At 40.0% G+C, this 21468-nt stretch overlaps 1 protein-coding gene across 2 annotated transcripts in view; it reads right to left on the minus strand.

Annotated features, from left to right (window-relative positions):
- The window catches only part of LOC128499926 (contactin-4-like), a 101501-nt gene that overhangs the window by 3532 nt on the left and 76501 nt on the right, over positions 1 to 21468 (minus strand). For both annotated transcript variants that reach the window (XM_053468909.1, XM_053468910.1), the window contains exons 5-17: positions 17466 to 17561; positions 16549 to 16752; positions 14401 to 14503; positions 13652 to 13836; positions 13227 to 13363; positions 12488 to 12617; positions 11604 to 11754; positions 6893 to 7020; positions 6611 to 6786; positions 3084 to 3204; positions 2307 to 2465; positions 1547 to 1696; positions 183 to 253 (exon numbers count right to left, since the gene is read on the minus strand). In XM_053468909.1, coding sequence (XP_053324884.1) covers positions 183 to 253; positions 1547 to 1696; positions 2307 to 2465; positions 3084 to 3204; positions 6611 to 6786; positions 6893 to 7020; positions 11604 to 11754; positions 12488 to 12617; positions 13227 to 13363; positions 13652 to 13836; positions 14401 to 14503; positions 16549 to 16752; positions 17466 to 17561 — 1811 coding nt within the window. The remainder of the gene's footprint in view (positions 1 to 182; positions 254 to 1546; positions 1697 to 2306; positions 2466 to 3083; positions 3205 to 6610; positions 6787 to 6892; positions 7021 to 11603; positions 11755 to 12487; positions 12618 to 13226; positions 13364 to 13651; positions 13837 to 14400; positions 14504 to 16548; positions 16753 to 17465; positions 17562 to 21468) is intronic.

The raw sequence follows: 21468 nt of genomic DNA on the forward strand, positions 1-21468 counted from the left end.
TAACTTGTACAATACATAGCCAAATCAGCACAAATCACAGGCATATGAACATTATGCATGCGCATTTTCTGGCACTTCTTATAGATATTCCGCGCCGCACATTATGCTCACACACACTCAATGACATCGGACTGCATGCATTACTCATCATGATAAACGACCCGGCGATCGCTAGCACTCACCTCCCATGTGATGATTAGCTCGCCCTTACTGCCTCCACCTCCGCTGACATTGGCTGGGGTTACCTCCGGGACTGTCAGAGAGGGCAGCATATCACAGACCGTGTCCAGAGCGGAGAATGGGAGCGAGAAAAAGGGCAAAGACAGCAGTAAGAACCCGACAGTATCCAGAGGTAAGTAAAAAAAAAAGGAGCACAAGGGACAGTTTCTCTCTGAAAATCCACCTTTTTGGAGAAACGTACAACCTTTCCTCCTAACACTCTCAGCCATCATCCTAATCAAACCATCTGAACGATCAACAACCTCAAAGGATCATCTGGACCCTATCAACTCATCTCACTCCAAGCCGTCCTCTCCTACTGCTTCACCTCCCCATAACCCCACACTAGATTGTAAGCTCACAAGAGCAGAGCCCTCTTCTCCTTTTGTACCTGTTTGTTATTGTGTGGGACTTTTTTTTTATTGTGTGCGGCGCTACGGAATCTGCTGGCGCTATATAATTGTAATGCAATATAATGACACTTAATAGTGGGAACAGCTTTGAGAGGCGGCTAAAAGAGGGGGTTGCTCTTGGTGGCCCTCTTCTGCATGAGTACATGTAAGTCTGTGGCAGGCATATTATATTATATATATTATAAAATATATATATATATATTATAAATATATATATTATAAAATAACTAATTTCAGGAGGACATGTAATGTTTGTAGCTTTTAACATTATTTAATTGAAATGGTCTCTTGTTTTGACACTAATTGGATTTTTTTGGAAGCGGAAATCTGTGCAGCTACCAAAGGCTAACTTAATTATAGAGAACAGATAACATTATGGGGAGGAATAATTGAGGAGATCCTGGGCACATGACTGCTCTAAATGTATACTCATGACGTAAATTTTTAATACATATAAATATTTATTCTATGATGTCCTGTTGCTTTGCATGATTGTAACACACATTGCTTCCATGTCCTAAAATTTTATAACATAAAGGTTATACTGTAATGTGTACTTTTTATTAGTACTACTAGGTGGCAGCATAACCTTTCCTTTTTTCGCACACCCAAAATATTGAAACAATTTTAAGACAGGTTAGACAAAAAAATAAATACTGTACATTTAAGAAAAATATTTAATCAAAGAAATGCTAGAAAAGGTATGGTGTGTAACGCGAGGGTGTTAACTTACTAGGCACAGTGGATTCTTTCCAACTATGTAATTATCATGGGCTTGTGCCCGCAAAAGTGCAAATTTGGGGCATTTATTAGCATTTTTGGTGCTAAATCAGCAGAAAAATCCTATCAGCATTTTATATTCCATTTGACACAGCAGCATTATAGTGCAATGAATGGAAGGCTCTGCTACTCACGTGCCTCCTCGGTCCTCCTCTTATCTGAAGGTGGGCTGGGTTCCCCAATCCCAATCTGGTTAACAGCGATGACACGAAACTCGTATTCTACCCATGGGCTGAGACCAACAACCGTGGCTGTGAACGATCGTCCATCCACCACCTCGGGCACTATACCAGGGCAGATACGTTTGCAAAGGTTTAGTATAAGGACAACAGGGTTAGCTCTATACATTGTTATTCATTGTTCTTCCAGACGTATCCCTTATCTTCTATTGAGGATGTAAAATATGGCCTTCATGAATGTATCAATATATTATTTTGGTGCGATTCTGACTAATTAACCTAATAAAGTGCAAAAGATAGGATCTTAACTTTGTATTTGACCCTCTTATGGCTATTTTTTTAGTATGAGAATTGTTTACTGCAATCTCCGTTCATCTGCCCATATCTCTAATCTGCTAGACAGGTTTTAATATCGTATTTTTATCCCTTATCCTAATGTTCAGCCAAGACAACAACAATTACTAAATTGCAGACTATGGATTCATAAATAATGTAATAAGCAGAAATGGTGTGTTTTATCCTTAGTGTAACAATGTGTGTAACAGTTTCAGCACCATGGACAGTGGCTGGAGCTGGATTAGAGCAATTCAATGCAAAACTGGACAAACATACCCCCCCCCCCACTAATGTAATTAACAGTTTCTCAGCTTTGATGCTCGGGTACCCTCCATGGTGAGGGTTTTCTGTTTCACCTTTATAACAGAAGTTAACGCACCTGTACCGACTGCCTGCCACCCTACCGAGAAGGGTGTCCTCGCCTGCACTGTGTATAGCGTGATCGGGCTGTGGTTATCCACCCCTGGCATCCAGGAAAGCTGAGCAGTGGTGTCTGTGATCTCCTCGACAGTCAGAGCATCTGGTGGTCCAGGAGGACCTAAAGGAAGAACATCGTCTTGAGTTTAATGCCTTTTTACGAGAAGGTAACGGAAAACATATTGCATTCCACCTACTAAATGCTGTGTTATTTAGGCTACTCAATGACATTCCCCTATCTTCCAGGATAATAAAATGGCAATAAAACACACTTCATTCAGAAAGGACACTTCATAACAGCCATGATCTGTAGAAGACAGTGTACCGGTATGACCATGTCTAGGTATATCTCAGTATTAGCTTGTAGCGGCACATTAAGCAGATGTCCTGCGGAATGACAAAGTGATGCAGGACCTTCCCCGCTACAATCTATGATGATAACACACCGGTCTTCTTCTCTGTCATCTGCACATGAAGTGATACAGTAACACGATGATGCCCTCCTACTGGGGTGCAAACTTTCTATCCGGTGAACCATCCCTCATTATTGCAGATACAGTCATTCCGTTGTGTACGTTGTGTACGCTCACAAGGTGATCATCTGACCGGCTCACAATTACAACCAGCGGTGTAATCTTTGTGCCTCTACAAGTATCTATTTGCCTAGTCTCTATTTATAATACCCCTGACCTCATGTGGCCAGACCGGAATTTTAGGCTACAGACCAGCCCAGCAGTACCTCGCACGATGAGATCCGCTCCTGCAGAGAGCTTGTCGACACTTGTGTGGACCAGGCAGATGTATTTTCCAGCATGTCTTAGCTGGATACTTCTGATCATTAAGTCGCCCGCCGAGTCCTGCTAATAAGCAGAGATAGGAACATATAAGTGAAGTGACAGACCGTCTTTACACGCGCACAGTAGTAGTGCTAAGCTCCTATTGTGAACACTTTATCAATATCACAAAGTCAATCCCATCTCATGCACACAATGCAGGCATCCAAACACCGGGGGTACTCAGAACCTTCCGTAACCCAGGGGACTCGCACGGCTACGTTGAGAGCTCCGTTTGCTTTATTTAAGTTGGTAAGTCACGTTTTTCTTGTAGGATATTAGTCTAATTGTGTAAACAGACAGCGTGAGGGACGGATCTGGCAACAACCTGTCACTACTGCTAAAGGCTTGTGTTTCCACGTACTGCCGTTCACCAAACTGGTGTCTTAACATATTTTATTTGTTATCTTCTCGCTTGCCACAGCTGATGGGGTACAACACCCTCGTAGAGCAACCAAATGTTAGAATATATTATATTATTTTTGTACATTTTGTCAATAAAAATATGTTTATATTTGGTCTTTCTTTTGTAACCTTTCTAGAGCATTTCGCAATGTATAGTACGGATGCTACAGCATGCCAGAGACCACCTTGGACCGTCTAGGTCTTAACAGTAGTGAATACCATCTCGCTGAAGAAATCATGTTCACTGACAGCGGAGCAATTTGTTCTCTGCAACAGATCTAGTACAATACTAAAGGTCAAATCCGGCGAGTTCAAATGCTGGTGGACGTAGCTGGAAGATATGATTAATCCAGGTTAAAAAAAAAAAAAAAATCCAATCTAGTTCTAGGTTAGCCAATGACCTGGATAGAAATCATAATTAAAAAATGCTAATCCCCCATTGAACGTCTTCTGAGATTATAATTGTTCAAATAAGGTCAATCCTCCTAAGGGCAGAGCGATTGCAGAAAATCCTTGTTGAGTTGCTCGTGGCTCGCGTAGAAAAGCACTCGGTTATTAACTGGTGTATTCCTGGAAGAACATTGATTATTTTCTTAGGATATCGCCTTAGTGGTCCCCATGCATTGTAGGCTTTCAATCCAGGTCTATTGAGTCAAATGGAATGCAGCAACCTGGCTCCACAAATATCCGTTAGAGAGGTTGTCCCGAGTACTCTTGAAATTGTGAGTTGTTTAAATGTACTTGAGACCACGGGTGGAGACTCATAAATAGGGCATAATGTGAGTGATACAAACGTTGACACAAGTTGTGGTTGAAGTTGGTGGTTTCTTGCTGCACTCCTCCTTCTGAGCTGAAATATCCATCTCTCATGGTCAAGAGATTTTGTTGATCGGCATTACATTTGATATAGCCATTATGTCCGCTTTTGTATACACGACGGAGGGTCCAGATCAGTTACTGGCAAAGATTCTAATGGTAAAAGAATAAAACCATAGCCATCCCTCCAAAAGTTTTCCAGAAACCGTTATGCTTCTTAGGTTGCACACACTCCTCTATTTTTGTATATTTTTTGGGCAGGTTCTGACCAAACCGTAGGGTTGAGCGGCCTCCTGACACACAGGAGTCTCATTAATGGTGTCCAGAGAAGGCCTTCAAACTGCTTGAGAGTCTCTGTTGAGTTTAAATGCAAAGCAGTCCCACTGATTCAGCTCCTTAGTAAGCATCATGGCCATGAAATATGATATAGGACTCGCCAGACTCGGGGTACCTTAAAGTAGTGGCAGGCTAAGCAATATACGGCCATACAGTGTGACTGAACCCCCAATATCATTGCCTTTGATGGTGTTTTTTTTTAATTCATTTGATTCCGGTCCTCTTTAGATGCCCACCGCTGCCAGAGCCCATTCCTGCTAATGCCCCTACATATTGTGAAAAAAGATGAATTCCATTTTCTCTCCTGTTTTAAGGTGCTGAGTAAAATGTTTAGATCAAGACTACACCAAGAAAAGTCCGAGCCACATTTTCTGAAAATATTTCTAATAACTGCATTTATCCCGTTTTAGATCAGGTAGTTATTGGGAAAGCGCTAGTCCAAGGAGGCTGCTTTCTGTGACATATAAATAAGGTCGACCACACACACTATTATTAATATAAAGGCAAAAAAATGATGGAACAGTTTTCTAATATTTGCTGGATAGACAAAACTTTTCTAGACAGACAAATGACCGATGGATGTTAAGGTTGTCTCCGTAAGTACTGTACATGTTTTTGGAAGATAATTTCTATGGTGTTCATGGGCTGACAGCAGTTTTATGAAACGGAATGGAGGGGGTGGAACGCCCAGTCATTTTAACATCGGGTTTTACTAGTGAAACAGCGTCTAAGATCACGCAACGAGTGGGGTATACAGAACGAAGTCTACGGTATTCAATGAAAGGACAAGGCTGTGCTGGTAATCTACAAGGATTTAGGTTCAAGGAAAATTTAGCACAGGAGAAAATTATACTTGGGTATACGAGGGACACGGTTTTAAATTTAAGAAATCTACAGTATATGCTTAAAATGCCACTGTTAGTGTACTAGCCAAATCACTTAATTTTAAGTTGCTCAGTGGATGGCTGCTCTCATACTCCTTGGTTGGTCCCACTCACACTAGTTGGATGGCAGCTCTTATACTCCTTGCTGGTTCCTCTCACACTAGTTGGATGGCTGCTCTCATACTCCTTGGTTGGTTCCACTCACACTAGTTGGATGGCTGCTCTCATACTCCTTGGTTGGTCCCACTCACACTAGTTGGATGGCTGCTCTCATACTCCTTGGTTGGTCCCACTCACACTAGTTGGATGGCTGCTCTCATACTCCTTGCTGGTTACTTTCACACTAGTTGGATGACTGCTCTCATACTCCTTGGTTGGTCCCACTCACACTAGTTGGATGGCTGCTCTCATACTCCTTGGTTGGTCCCACTCACACTAGTTGGATGGCTGCTCTCATACTCCTTGCTGGTTACTTTCACACTAGTTGGATGACTGCTCTCATACTCCTTGGTTGGTCCCACTCACACTAGTTGGATGGCTGCTCTCATACTCCTTGCTGGTTACTCTCACTCTAGTTGGATGGCTGCTCCCATACTGCTTGCTGGTTACTCTCACACTAGTTGGATGGCTACTCTCACACTCCTTGGTTGGTCCCACTCACATTAGTTGGATGGCTGCTCTCATACTCCATGCTGGTTACTCTCATACTAGTTGGATGGCTGCTCTCACACTCCTTGGTTGGTCACACTCACACTTGTGGGATGGCGGCACTCACACTCAGTGGCTAGCAGCTGCCGCGATCATTGACTGGCTGACCTTACACTCATTAGGCAGTTGTTTTCACAGTCAGTGACTGGCTGCATGTAACATTAGAATGGTTCAAATGGTGTAAGTACCGGGCTAATCACATTCACAAGGGTAGTGCCAAGCTCATTTCACACATTAATGACGGGCCACATCGTCTTTGTCCACACTGCTCCAGTTATACTTACTCCCCCGACACGCTCAAAATGTTCTCCATCTTTTTGGAAATCAATGAGTTGCCCATTAAAGACCCAGGAAAAGGAGATGTCCAGAGAGTGGTCATGTGACACTTGGCAAGGCAAGACAATGCTCTCTCCCACTGTGACGTCCATACTGGAAGGGGGCACGAGTACTTGCGTGGGTTCTAAAAGATGGAGAGTAAATGTTGTCAATGATGTTCTAGATGTCACCAAATTAATTCTGAGCTCTGGGACTGATTGCGTCATCTCATAAAACGGGTTCTTTCTCACCTTTGACCACAAGTGTTCCAGTACTGCTTGCAGTGCCAAAGTGATTGCTGGCGGTGCAACTGTAACTCCCGGCATCAGCTTTGGTTAGGTTAGAGATCTTCAAGCTGCCATCATCTAGAAGTGAGACTCTGTGACGACAAATAGAAAGAACAGAATACAGTAAGCGATACACAGTAAGCGATATAACATCTACATTAAAGCATCCTGCACAGAAAAGCACGGTATTAATGGGAGACATTTCGTACCCTTGGTGTAGAGCAACGAGCAACATTAACATTGCCAAATTGTGCTAGAAGTTATATTTGGTGCATTTACTCAAACAATCTCTTTTTCTCAGATACTTTTTCCCCACATTGATTCCTCTCTTTCTTATTCACCATGGCAATAAGTATTTCCTTTTGGCCATCTTCCCCTTTAGGTGTCTTTTCTCAATATTCAACATATCTCATTCCCCTGCCTCGTTTTTAACACGTTATTTGTTCCGCAAACACGTGGAACGATAATTACAAATCCTTCCCTATGGAGACGCCCATAAGCCACCCTAGTTACAGATGTGTGGACAACTGGAAAGCAAATGAGGACCTGGAACCATTCCAGACACTTTTAACGGCAGAAAATTAACTTTTAATATAAATTATGCTTTGTATCCTCACAGTGTGCGCTCCGACATGGTCATCAAACACAAATCAAGCTACTTAATGACAGTCGCATCCTTCTACACACAAACTGAACCACAACAACGTAATCAAGTAGAGCAGGGGAGAAATTTAAGCTGAGAGGCAATGAATCACTGTTTATGTCCAGTATGACATTGATGAATCAGCTGCTCATATACATTAGCAGTGATACATTTGTGAAGATCGGAATAAAGAAAAATAAGCACCACAAACATTGTACGTTTTATTTTTTATAGCATTGGCCACACTGGAAACCAATACAAAAAAAAAAACAGATACAAATGTGCAAAGTTGGATAGACTTTTTTAGTTGTTGCAAAAACCTATGAAAAATGATTGAAGATGTACTAAATACCACTGTAATTATTTTAGAATTACTTGATTTATAATACAAAGTCGATTGGGAGGATAATTAGTTGTTGGGAAAATGTTATTGGTTAACCAATTTCAACAAAGGGGTTCTTGTCTTGCTAAACAGAGTGGGGAACCTTCTGAACATGGCTAAGGTTGTACCGAAAAAACAAATAAAATGTCCCAAAAAAATGATTTGGTTTAAAGGTAAGGTCCTGTTTTCTATCAGTTAAGCAGAAAGATAAAAAATTCACATCCTGGCCGTTCTAAATCAGCTAGAACCAGTAAAGCTTAGAAAAAGTAATTAAAGGAGCAATTAAACAAAGTTTTAGTAAAGAAAGGTACAATAGCTGCTCTCATTACATATTTTTTACTTGTAATTCGTAAATACTATCACATAGGTTTATTTATTATATTGATCTTCGGAATTTGTAGGATTCTGGGGAGGTAAAGATTCACATTTAAAAAGAAAATTCCACTTTTAATTCGATTGCGCAACTATTTAAAAATGACAATAAATAGCATAAAAACCAACATATCCAATAATCCAATCCAATAATATCCAAAGTAACTGCTAGAATATCACTCTAATATGTATAGAAGCACACTGCATGATTTTATTTCTATACAGAATTACAAATGTCTTCCATGGTCTGGCAGGGTTCCTCTAAACCTCTAGCAATGGAGTTGGGCTGCATGATCACCGCCGTTATGCCGTTTGGAGCTGTCAGGGTATTTAAAGTAGTCAGACCCCAGTCCAACTCCGTATGTGAGGGGCAGGAGCTGGTAGCTCAGTTGGAAGGCTCGGTGGAGATGGCCAAAGATCGGTTAAAAGTTGAATAAACATGGAATCTCACAGCATTTTTGGATTTTTAATACCCATCATCGACGAGCAGTCACTTGTCCTAATCTGTGCCGGATTAAGCCGATCATCTTCAAATAATATAACTAGCCTGTGTTTCAAAATCCACAATACAAATTTGATTCCTCCAATTGCAAAATAACCTGTAGACTTCTACGGGAAAACATGTCAAACTTTGAGCTTACGTGCTGAACACAAGCAGATGGAGGTTTTGGGGAAAGATTTCTTGGGAGAGACTAGGAGAACAGGAGAAACCTGATGAAGCAGATGGTAATGAAATAGCAGATGGTAAGTACAAAAAAAAAAAAACAGGATTGAAGAGTGTACCGGATCATTGGAAAGAAAATGAAGGAAGTGAAGATTTTTCAGAAGAAGCATGGAAATTGCAAATCAGTACTTCAAGGAGAAGCCACTGAACTGCAATGAATTGAAGAGACCTAACAAGCAACTTCAGACAGTGATAAATGACTTCATCAGCTCTGTGAATGACGTTGGGAGGGATTTATAATAAATTCCACCAGGACAGGATAGATTGGGAACATAATGGGCAATCTTTAAGAGGAACTGCAATTACAGGAGGTACCAAACTCCATAAAGATCTGAAGATCTAACTTTTTTAGGAAGGTTCTTTAGGGAGTAGAACGGGCAGACGTCTGTCAAAAGAGGAAGGCAGATGATCGGCATAAATGCTCTTCCTTAAAGGGACACAGCCAGAAATGTGTTCTTTTATGGTATTTAACTTTAATCGCAGCCGTAATTATTGCAGGATAGTTTTAGATCAATGTAAATGCTACATTTTATGTTCTTTTCTTTCCTTTATTTTTTTTTTCACTCTGTTAAAAGAAGCCATTGAAATCTGACTGAGCTGCTGTAGAGAATGGAAAGCTTGAGTGTCATCAGCTGCGTCTCTTTGATGATACATTGTGTGCGAACGGCCTTGTGTCACCTCTGTGTAAAACATCTGCCGAAGCAGTCCGACCGCGAGGTCTGAGCGGCAGCTTCCAGCACAAAGAGAGGTCACAAGTTACCAAAAGCGTAAAAAAAAAGGAATATATATATATAAATAAAACAAAAGAGTACTGGCTCTGTCCAATACAATAACAAGCTAAAACTTGTTCTTTTCATAATGCCCCTTTAAATTCACCGTAAAAGGCAGGAAATGTAAAATCACCTAGAAGAAGTGGCAAAATGTGTGACCGGTGATTACAGGCACAAAGTATAAACGTATTAAATAGAAAAAATCTAATTTTTATTCCAAAAAAAAAAATCCCTGTTTACAATAGTATAACAAAGGTCTACAAAACATTAGTTATTTAACGAGGTGGGCCTTTGCAAAGACAAAACATGTATTTTTTCTATAGGCACCCCTTACCCTCACTTTTCGAATGTATTATAGGCCGGATTACTTCTTTTATATGAAAAACAATTTAAAATTACATGCAAACTTCAAAATATAATAATTAGTGCTAATACTCTGGATGACAATGTATTCTAAATAAAGCCCCAGGAGGAAGCTGCTAACAAAAACCACCAATAATTATTGGTGGTTTTTGTTAGCAGCTGGGTTGTATAAGGCAAGGGCAAGTTGGGAGAGTTGAATGGGGGTTTTGGTGGTAAAAGTTACCGAAAGGTTCTTGGTTGTTATGTTGGCGTGGTAGGTTTCGAGCTTGGCCTATGGCTCAGAACCTGGGGGTGTAGGGGTATCTGGGTATACCCCTATTTGGGGGTCTTTGTCATGGGTTGGGTGGTGCCGGGTTATTATGGTATATTTTGTATGACAATGACTTTGTAAATTATTGTTAAAGCTGTGGACTTAAAAATAATTTTCCACCATATTTTGGTGTCTGTGCCTTATTGGGGGGTTGTATGGATTGACTATGCGCCTGTCATCTTAGCCATTCACAGGAGGCTCTTCTTTGCTAGAAGTCACAATACGGCAGTTTATTGCTTTATAATAATTCAAATAGACGGTGTGAATAATGCATATGAAGCTTCAGAATCCCACATACCTTGCCATAGTCCCACCTGGGGATTCTGGATTGGAGGCCACACAGGTAAGCAACGTGGTCAATGTACATGATGTACGTGGCTCACCACCAAACAACTTATCTGGTCTGTGTATTGTGTCCATGGAACGCACTGGGCATTGGTGGAAAGCTAGTTTGCACCTCCAAGATGCAAAGGGTTAATGGCAATGGCTTCTCTTGCAGGAATATTTTTCGGCACATCATTCTCGCTTTAATACCGAACATTTGTTGGGTATTGTTTGTATACTCTTTGATTTATTGCATTTCTGTTTGCAATGAGAGCTCTCATTATTTACTATTGTAAAGCGTGTTGCAAACTCCCCAGTCACTTACCTTTAACCTTTTTTCCCCCCCAAAATTTGCAGAGTTAGCGCTTTCAAGCTTTAATGAAAGCCGACACATTCCAGAAACAAAGCAAGTCAGTAAAAAAGTACGCTATGTATTTTTGGTTAAATAAAATATTGATTTCAGAAAGCAGTTTGCTTTACATTCTCCTACTGAGATAATGCAATGATTATATATTTGATTTTCTAATTAGCCTACCTAGAATGTATTGTTAATACAGATTTTAAATCTTATATTGCTATTATTGATATAAATGCTACTTAATCTATCCCAAAACACAACAGGGTCCTTTTCATGTTACAACAAAGTTTGGAAACCTTAAATTACCATCATTTTTGGGAGTGGACAGGATGGCAGCCATTTTTACTTTTAGTGGAGGAATTTTTAAGGACACCTTGACCTGGACCTGTTGGGCCCAATATTTGACCCTCTTTTCTATGGCGTCCTCACCTGGAAGTTTCTCGCAGCAGCTCCCTGCCCTTTCTCCAGGTGATGGTGGGCTTGGGCGATGCCTTCGGTTTGCACTCAATCAGGACGGTGCCCCCTACTTTTCCCAAAGTCACTCTCTTTACAAACGCTTTGGAGAAGTCAGGACCAACGGCTGAGTGAAGAGACAAAGAACACAGAGACATGGAAAACACAGAAGCACAGAGGTAAATGGCATATAAGTACCATTTAGCCTATAAAGTCTGCCCGTTTTTTGTCTATCCCATGTATGTTCAAATTCCTTTCTCGTATTAACCACTACTGAGCCCCTGACCGTCTAGTTTTAGCCTATGACATCATATCCTAACATGGACCACCTAATAGTACGCCTTTAATCACCAAATAATATTTTAAATGATTACATGTTGAGAAACACTTCACCCAGTACAACGGGCATCTCTGTATCAGGTTCTTCTTGGCGAAAACACTTTTGCTGCTTATAGTAAATCTATATAAAACTCACTCCATGTACCAGAGATGACATCCGATTAAGGCACATCCTATCTTTGAGGCTCATTTAGCTCAAGAGAATGGCTCTGTAAAAGCCTTATACATCTTTATATGTCATAACCTTCTCTAGTTCCCCTGCAGCAATCAATGCATTAAGAGTAGTATTGGTAATTCTGCAAACAGTGCTTTTAGATCATGCTATATTTCTCTTGTCCTAAAACCTAACATTGTTCTAATCATGATAAATGAACATTCTTCTTCTCGTCATTTAGATTACCTTTATAATTTGGAGAACCGTATGCAGCTGATTATTGGAGGTCAGCTTCGTATTAGAGAAATAAGCCCATGCCATTGTCCACGTAGATAAAAATAAATATATCATTCTTTAAAAGGCTCACCTATAACCCTGAGCTCAGCGCTGGAATAAATGGTCCCATGCTTATTTTCAGCCAAACACTGATACATCCCCGAGTCTGAGCTATTCACAGAAGAGATGGTGAGGGTTCCGTGCTCAATCTGAAGCCGTCCCTACAAAACAGATGAAGACGAGGATTAAAGTAAGAAAAACAGTAAGGTTCGTATATAATTATGTGCTAGCTATAAATGCTTGGAATTAACATAGAAAGCCATGGGACGTTCCTATGGGTTTGCATTCTGTTCCAAAATTATGTGAAAATGTCCCAAAAGTATGAAAGACATTTGGACAAACAGAATGAGTCACAAGAGACCAAAAGAAAGGGGAACATTAAGGCTTTTTGGGCTTAAAATGCTTTTAAAACATCCAAATATCATGTGACCCAATTTAAAATACTATGTACTATAAGGATCTTCTCAATGTACCCTAAACCGTTTTATTCGCCCTCTGTACCAACTATTTTCTCACTACTGGTTTATCACAAATCCCACCCTGACCAGTTTAAGATTTCCATGCCTATCCTACTTTCTCATTATCTTCTGCCTATGATTTACAATAGAAGAGCCAGTAAGGTAATAATCTAACTCGTTCTCTACTAACAATCTAGCTCTACTTTCAGACATACACTTCATTTATACTCTACGCGACCTGGTTTTGTAATAATTATAGGTTACAGGATGAGTACACTGAACCCCACGTTCCTCGTGTACCCTGTCCCTTACTTTGCTCTGCAGACGTTGCCCATTTTTAAGCCAGACGTAGGAAGGTTTTGGTCTACCGCTTGCTTTACATTCCCACAGAATGTTCTCCTCGATTGCAATATGAGCATCGTTGATTTTCTGAATCCAATTAGGTGGAGCTAGAAAGTCAATAGTCAAAGGTCATAAAATAACATTGATTTCTTTATCACTTAAACCACTGACACCCAACCGCGGAATGCTTCTTAATCAGTAAATGTGTTTAATTCCCTTATGGAAATCAGCTCGGAACTGCCCGGGGTCATAACCAAATCAGTTGACTTCTTAATTATACAAAATGCAGCTGAATAAATGAACACCATATGATGAACATGGCGAGGTTAGATGTCTTCTGAAATATCATAGCCCCGATTTATAACATTCTTTACATTTTGTATCTCACTTCATACCAAAATATGTAAGCTGCCCTCGCACCATGTTCTTCCCACGTGTGTTCTCAGCAACGCACTCATACGGTCCAGCATCCTCTTGCTGAAAATTGGGGATCTCCAGAACCCCGCTGGAGCGATGCCTGCGAACTTTACGTGAGATTGGCTTCCCATCGGCTCTCCTCCAAGTGATTGTTGGGACCGGGCTACAGCGTGACAGAGAAAGTTGGAATGACACACAGCATCAGTATTCAAAATACTTTTATATCTTGGAGAGATCCAGAAAAAGGAACACTATTACGACGCTTGTGACGAGACACGTGATGGAAGGACCTCTCAGCTATTGAAGATTATGTTTACTCTCTAAATATTATCCCACCAAAAAGGACCACCGACGTCTTAAACTAAGCTATCTGTGTGATGTTTGATCAAGAGAAAGTATATAGAAATAATAGATATAAGAAAAGGCCAGCGACTAAGAAAGTATTCATAAATTGGATACTCGATGGGCAGAAGGGTTCTTCTCTGCCTACACATTCTATGTTTCTAAGATAGTATGCTTACCAGGTATTAAAGCAGTTTTGTAATAAGGAGGTAAACACAACCTGTTATTCGGGGAAGGTTTTAGTGAGAAGATGTGGGTGCCTCATGGTCTTAATTATGGAAAAACGTACTTCTGCCACCTCTTCTACTTAACGCTAAATCTTGGCCAGTATGTTGCCGAGGTTTGGTTACTATACACCGGCTTCTCTTAACAAGGTGGTACTTACTTCCCCAGAGCGAAACACTCCAGCTTCACAGTAGACCCTTTTGCGGCTGCTACCGTTTCTGGGAAATGCACCTCAATTTTAGGTTCGTATTCTCCCATCACACCTAAAAGACATAACAGAGAAGGGATGGTCACTATGAAGCATAGTCAACAAGTGTCCTTAAGTTATAATTGTATTGACTTATTTTGATATTTAGTAAGCCCGACGCTAAAAATAATTGCTTTACATGTGACCCCTTTTATTCCTCCTACAGAATATATACAATACCCATCATGATATATTCCAATACGTTTAAGCGTATACTCATTTTATGTATTCTTTTAATATTCACGTCATTTGTTTTAAAATTGTTTTCAGAAAAAAATGGTCCTTCGAGAGAAAATAGTGATAGCTAACAGCTAAAAAAACCACAAAAAAACACTTTTCTTTAAAAAAAATATGTATTTTTTGTCTCTCTTTATTTATGTCAAGGCTTTTTTATTTGATTAGATCCTCTTTGAAGGAGAATAGCAGACAAACCAGATTTACAATCGCAGCAAAGCATCCGCAAATGTATCAAGAAATATTAATTTCATTTCTAAACAGATGCTCCTAATGGAATGAGTTGATGTTGCCAGACACTAATGAGACAATATAACATGTTAAATAAATCTTTTTTAACTTGTGCTATTCAGGAAATATTAAACTAAAATTATAAAGAACATAAAATGAAAACATAAAAAGGCAATAATTTTTTACAGCGAGCTGAACAGTAAAACTACAGCATTCCAGGCAAAAAATGTTTATTAACAAACGCTATTATTGTGTTTCTGTTTTTTAATGGTTCGAAGCAAGTTGTTTGCATATAATCAGAATGGCTAGTCAGGGCCATATTTCCAAAGTCATTTTTATGCATTCTTAGCATAACAGAATTGCTAAGAATGACTTGTTTTGTATCCAGAAATGTGAGCCTGATTGTATAATCTAATGTTTTATTGTATCAGTGTATCTGAGGGGTTTATATTCTGTGCCCTTATTGCCTGTTCATTATTGGGGGGGGGGGTATGGACAAAAAGTGATTCTGGTACAACAAGCTGATTAGACCATCCTATTTGTTGCTATGGTGACGAGAACAACTTTTTAAAAGTTGACTTTTTATAGTGCCATTTCTTTGTCCCTATGATGTCATACTGTAGTGCTTACTGGATGCTGTACCGCTCTACCTGATGATGTCATATTGTATTAAACACTATTTTGGTTGTGCTGTGCTGTATTACTGCATGTTGTATACAATGATGTCATACGGAATGTGTCCTTGTGATGTCAAACTGCATAACTGCCAACTGAGTCCTTCAAATTTCACATGATACTACGGCATTGGTTCTCAACTCATGGGTCGTGACCCAAAAGTGGGTCGCGACCCTGTCTTCAGTGGGTCGCGGAGGGTCAGGGCCGGACTCGAGGCATACCGGGAAAATTTCACTTTCCTGGGGCTGCCTTACACATTCCAGCGGCAATCCACGAGCAGCAGGCTGTCAGGACCGCGGCCGCAGCAATCAGGGCCATCAGGCAGCCTCCGGTCCGGCGTGTACTTTAGTATTACTCCCCGACCACAAAGCAAGTTGCTTGATTGATTTGCGGTCGCTGTCTGCTCCTAGTGGGAGCTGAATAAAGTTTTTCTCTGATTGCTCCTCCCCTCTTCCTGCTGCAGCCCGCGGGCAGCCTTTCCACTCCCTCATCTTTTCTGAGGTTATTTTTGGGTCGCGACTTAATGACCAAAGACAAATGTGGGTCCTGAGGATACACGGGTTGAGAACCACTTCTCTACGGCATGCAGCTCCTAGTGATCTCATACTCTCTTACTTAGTGACTGGTTCTGGTAATATCTATATCATATATCAATATAGTTTAGTGCTGCCTGCAGGTAACTGTTGCTCCTACTGCAATAATACTTACTGTTTCCTGGCAATATTATATTGATGTGTCACAAAATGCTGTATTCTACTGAAATCATATGTTATTACTATTATCAGATGATATCATATTGCATTACAGTCTGCTGATGTCATACCGCACTCTCAACACCATACTACATCACTGCCTCCTGTGTGCTGCGCAGTATTATTATTGACTTATCCTAGTGATGTTCTGTGATCACTGACTACGTACCATCCGTCCTAAGAGTCAGAGGAGTACTTGGTCCCAGTTCACGCGTGTTAGTCACCGTGTTGGTAACGACACACGTATAATTTCCGGCATCAGACGGTTCGACTTTCGCAATGTAGAGATTGCCGGTCACCTGCGACACAAACCGACGGTTGTCCTGTTGCACAAACGGAGGGTACTCATTGAAGATCCAGGCGTAAACCAGTTCTGCATAAGATGGGAAAATCCGTCAATAATCAGATCCATGCGTGATTCTTAGTGTTTAGTGCTCTTTATGCTCTTTAGTGAACATCTAGTAGTTCAATATATAGAATATATATAGAAAAATATGTTTTTTTGTCTCTCTTTATTTATGTCAAGGCTTTTTTATTTGATTAGATCCTCTTTGAAGGAGAATAGCAGACAAACCAGATTTACAATAGCAGCAAAGCATCCGCTTAAAGTCCCAAACTACCCATAACCCACCTGAATTGTAAGTAATAGAGTTTTTAAATCTAAAACGTTTAAGAAGAATAGACCTCGTCCCGTGCACTCAGAGTACAGGTGCAAATTATAATTTTGTTAACGTTCCATCATAAAATACATGGAACGCGTGAGTGGAAGTCTCCATCCACCATCAAACCAAGACTTTCTTGATCCAGAGTAAGACACTGGTTGACCCTGAAAGTTCTTTAATAACTGCAGTCGTGGTGCTGCCTACTCTGGATTTAGAAACTGTTCACCTGGGGCTCTCATAAAAAAAGATCAGAAGGGTGATTTCATTTGTGCCATACTTATACGTCAACATCTGAATGTGGCTTACAAACAGTATTACCATTAGATGTGTATAAAGATTAATGCGCACGGCAGTATGGCAGGAAAATGGATGTATCAATAAACCTTTATTGGAGAAAATTAAGGAATGAAATACGGATTATTACCTCCAGAGTGGGCAGGGGGGCCGCACAGCAGCACCATCCCTTGCCCCTCTCGTACATACACTGTACTGCGCGTCATGGTCTGGAATGAGTCCAGGTCTGTGGGAGAGAAAAAACGGTGAGAATTTTACATCAAAACATGGCAGTCAAGGACTCATATGTGGCCTTCAACTTAGAATACAATATAAAAAAAAAACCCGGAGCGCCAGCAGTGAAATAAACATATTTAAGTGTTAAAACACCAAAAACAGGAAAAATGTATACTTAAGGATAGAATTGAGTAGATGCTTTAAAAACGCACCCATACAATTATATAATTTAGTATATATTTTTTCCTGTTTTTTGGTGTTTTGACACTAATTAATTATATTTATTTTGCCGGTGGCACGCCAAGTTTTTTTTCCATTATTTACTATAATCATTATTATAATTTTTTTTCTATAAATGTAGAAAAAGAGTCGCTACACTCACTTGTTGAGCAGCTTATTGATTTGTATATTGTTACTGGGTTATAATTATTTCAGTAGCGCCATCACTCTTTTCTTTATTATATTAGAATACATTATGTCAACAGGTACACAAAGGAGTAACCTAGCAGCTGTCGTTGGACCGTCCCCAGTGTTTACATTCTGGGTCTTATAGACCTCAAGACTCGCCCAGAAGTTGTACTTCATCTGTTGCCCAACTATACCCATCTTCTGTCTTCATGGATTCCGTTTATGAAATTGAATACAAACATTCAAGAATCCAGAACACAGAAATACATTCAAGTCCAAAGAACTTTATCAAGCCAGGATCAGAAAGATCTGTCGAGTGAACGTTGCTTGCTAAGTACATAGTGTAATAAGCTACAGCATCCTTCTTTCCGAAGTATCTGGTTTCTCAAGCAGCCCACTCAAAGCTGAGCCAATGTCACAAAGAAAGTTACGCAGACAACGCCGGGGTCACAAACCAGATTTATTGTGTTGTTCTGTGCAGCCTATTCACCGGCCGCTAAATAAATCACAACGATCGATAATTAGGCTCCCCTGTGTACCCATAAGATTCGGACAGGCTTTTGTTACATGATTAATGGGGTTGATATATCAAGACAACCTAAAAGTTCCTTTTCTTAGATAAATAGAGCCAACAGAACAACAACATTTTCTAAAGATTTTGACACTTATTGTTTCTCTAATACCTTGATATATATGAGCTATTTGGGTCATGCTGTCTAATAGCTGCATAGGAATGCCATAGCTTTTATTTTTCCGTATTCCTAATATATTTTGTCTTCTTGCACCTAGTTCCAAAAAGCATTTTAACCACTGAATGGTAAAATGTGTGCACCTTGACACTAGTCATTATACGTATTCATGTAACTGATAAGAAAAGTAGTGGACTTACAAAAAGGGCCACAAACAGGATTAAAACCATGTGCAGGGGGGAAAAAGAATTAGAAGGTATGAGAGCAATAAGACACTAATGTCACCATAAAATACACCACGGACAATGTCTCGGAATCCTGGAACCTTTCATCCTTATACTACGAAAATGTTATCGCCTATCTAGATTATGAATAAGGAATGTCTCTCCGTAATATAAACAAGTATTGGTCTTCTTTGCAACTTGACTTCAAGAATCTTCTGAAAACTTTACAGACGTCCATCAAACAAAAATGTTTGATGCACTGTATATGTCCGGGATCTTGATGGACAAAACCAAATATACATGAAGCACTTGCGATAATGGTCAGAATATGGACAAAACCCAAAGAACCCTAAACTCCTGGTGGGACAACATCAAGGCTGATCCAAAAATATGCATTTATCAACTATGTTTTAATGATTTCACGGATGAGGTATCTCTACCATACCTCCACATGGCTCCTGATCACCCCAGACTTCTAGAATCCCTCCTCATTGTTTGTTTGACACAATCATCACCATCTAGATTCCTTATTATGTTATCCAGCAGCAAACACAAAATAGGAAATGCACAAAAAATCCCCTACTGAACTATAAAACTCTCGATATTCCTTTGTAATTAGCTATAATGGTTTATATTCTGTTTTACCTTCCCCTAGCGACATATACTCTTCTGTCAACTGCAGCCATATCTAAAAGCGCATGAACAGTCACAAACATTGTTCTCAGGAGTGTCAACTATCAGGTTATCCATATGCATAAAGGAGCACATGTTTCCAGATATTAGAGTCAATTTACTAAGGACTTGGTGTTTTCAAGAGATCTCCCTACGATGGAAGCCAATTCCGTGGACTTTCTGAGAAAGAGCTTACACCTGAACCAAAGGAGTTCCTACTGAAATTCGGAAGACTCAATCCAGCTGATTTGGCATTCCAAAATTGGAAAACTATTTTGTAAGCATGACAAAGTTTTAGTCCAGAGTATAATTTTTTTTGCCCATTGTTAGAACATAGCGATTCGTAATGCAACCTTAGGATTTAACCCTTTTGGTGCCCAGGGGATAGGCAGCACATATATCACACTGATAATTACGTTTCTGTAAGTAACAAAGGATTTGGACAGGTCTTTGCTGCTTGATGAATGGTGTTGGCATATAAAAAGAACCTAAAAGTTCCTCCAACTCCATAAATTGGGTCATCGGGGAGATCGAAGCAACCGTATTTCTTATTCCGTGATAAATTTAGAGAGACTAAACTGCTTGAGATATTCAGACAAGGTTGGAAAAACCTGTCCACGACGCACACCAGTGAGCCATGAATTTGGGATTACGGCATCGTGATAATATGGGTATAGATTACAAATCTAAATTGTAGGTGTCCCTCGATGGCGAGGTTAATAATTGGTGATCTAGACCATGAACACCCAATGGTCCATAGTTTTCAAAGATTAATGTTATACTTCTAACATATAATCCCCTCATAAAGCACTCCAAAAATCCCTTTATATTCTCGTTTATTTGACTTCTTACAAAAGAACTCAATAAAACGTGAATTAAAAGAAAGAAACAAAACATGTGGTAGGAGACATCTATGCAAGCATTAACCACCCCGGGAGTATTAAATGTCTATTCTATTCACTATTTATTAGAAGCCTCCATAATTAGAAGCAATTCCGGGAAAACAATTTCATCGGAATGGATTCGTGGCTTCTAGGATACGGCTTCCAACGTTTTGACAATCATATACTACTATTAACGTATTCTTCCAACTATTAAATGCCGTTATTCCATCAGTTACCGCAACACAAGCGGTTTGCCATCAATACCATCACATTTAAATGAAGCAGGTGCAGAAGGCAAACTCTTCATAGATCTAATTGTAAACTCCGGAACCCCGCTGAAGTCGGTGTTCGGTGGTATATTGAAAAAGGCCTATCTTCAGGATGGGGGTAAGGAAGGAAGGACTAAACTATGGCATGTAGAATATGGTTTTAATGGTTCTTAGCCACCCATATGGTACCACAGTCCACATTTGGCTTGCTGAGAATCCAGAAGACTGTAGTCCTCTATAGAATGGCTTCTACATTTTGGAAACCATTGGTTTATGGATTAAGGTGTTAAGGCTTGTTGAGTTGGTGGAGCTGGAAGGATGGTTCATTACATTTTTTTACATTGGAAAAATGGTATACCGAGAGATGATAAGGAACACAAGAAGGGGTTTTTATAAATCCGTTGCAATGTCTAAGCTGTAGACATAATGAGGTAGATAAGGGGCCAATACGAATCATTGACCTGGCTAATAATCCTTCAATGAGGCACATGATTCTAATGAGATATAATCGTAATTTAAGAAGTAACAAGATGAAGATACGGTCTCCCAGTCTGACCTTTATTTTGATTTTTTTCCAGAGTTCTAGTTAATTAGAACAAATGAGCTCTCACAAGATAGTTCTCTGTTTCTTCTCTTACTGTCTCGTCAGAGCCCTGTTTTACACTGTCTGTCTGTCGGTCCCGGTTTCCCCAGCTGTCGGCCGTTTTCTCTTTGCACCATGCGGTGCGACATGTGTCCCTCTCCATGTCCTGCGTTCGGTGTCACCGGGCC

This window comes from Spea bombifrons, chromosome 6 (genome assembly GCF_027358695.1).
Source record: "Spea bombifrons isolate aSpeBom1 chromosome 6, aSpeBom1.2.pri, whole genome shotgun sequence".
Lineage (NCBI taxonomy): Eukaryota > Metazoa > Chordata > Amphibia > Anura > Pelobatidae > Spea > Spea bombifrons.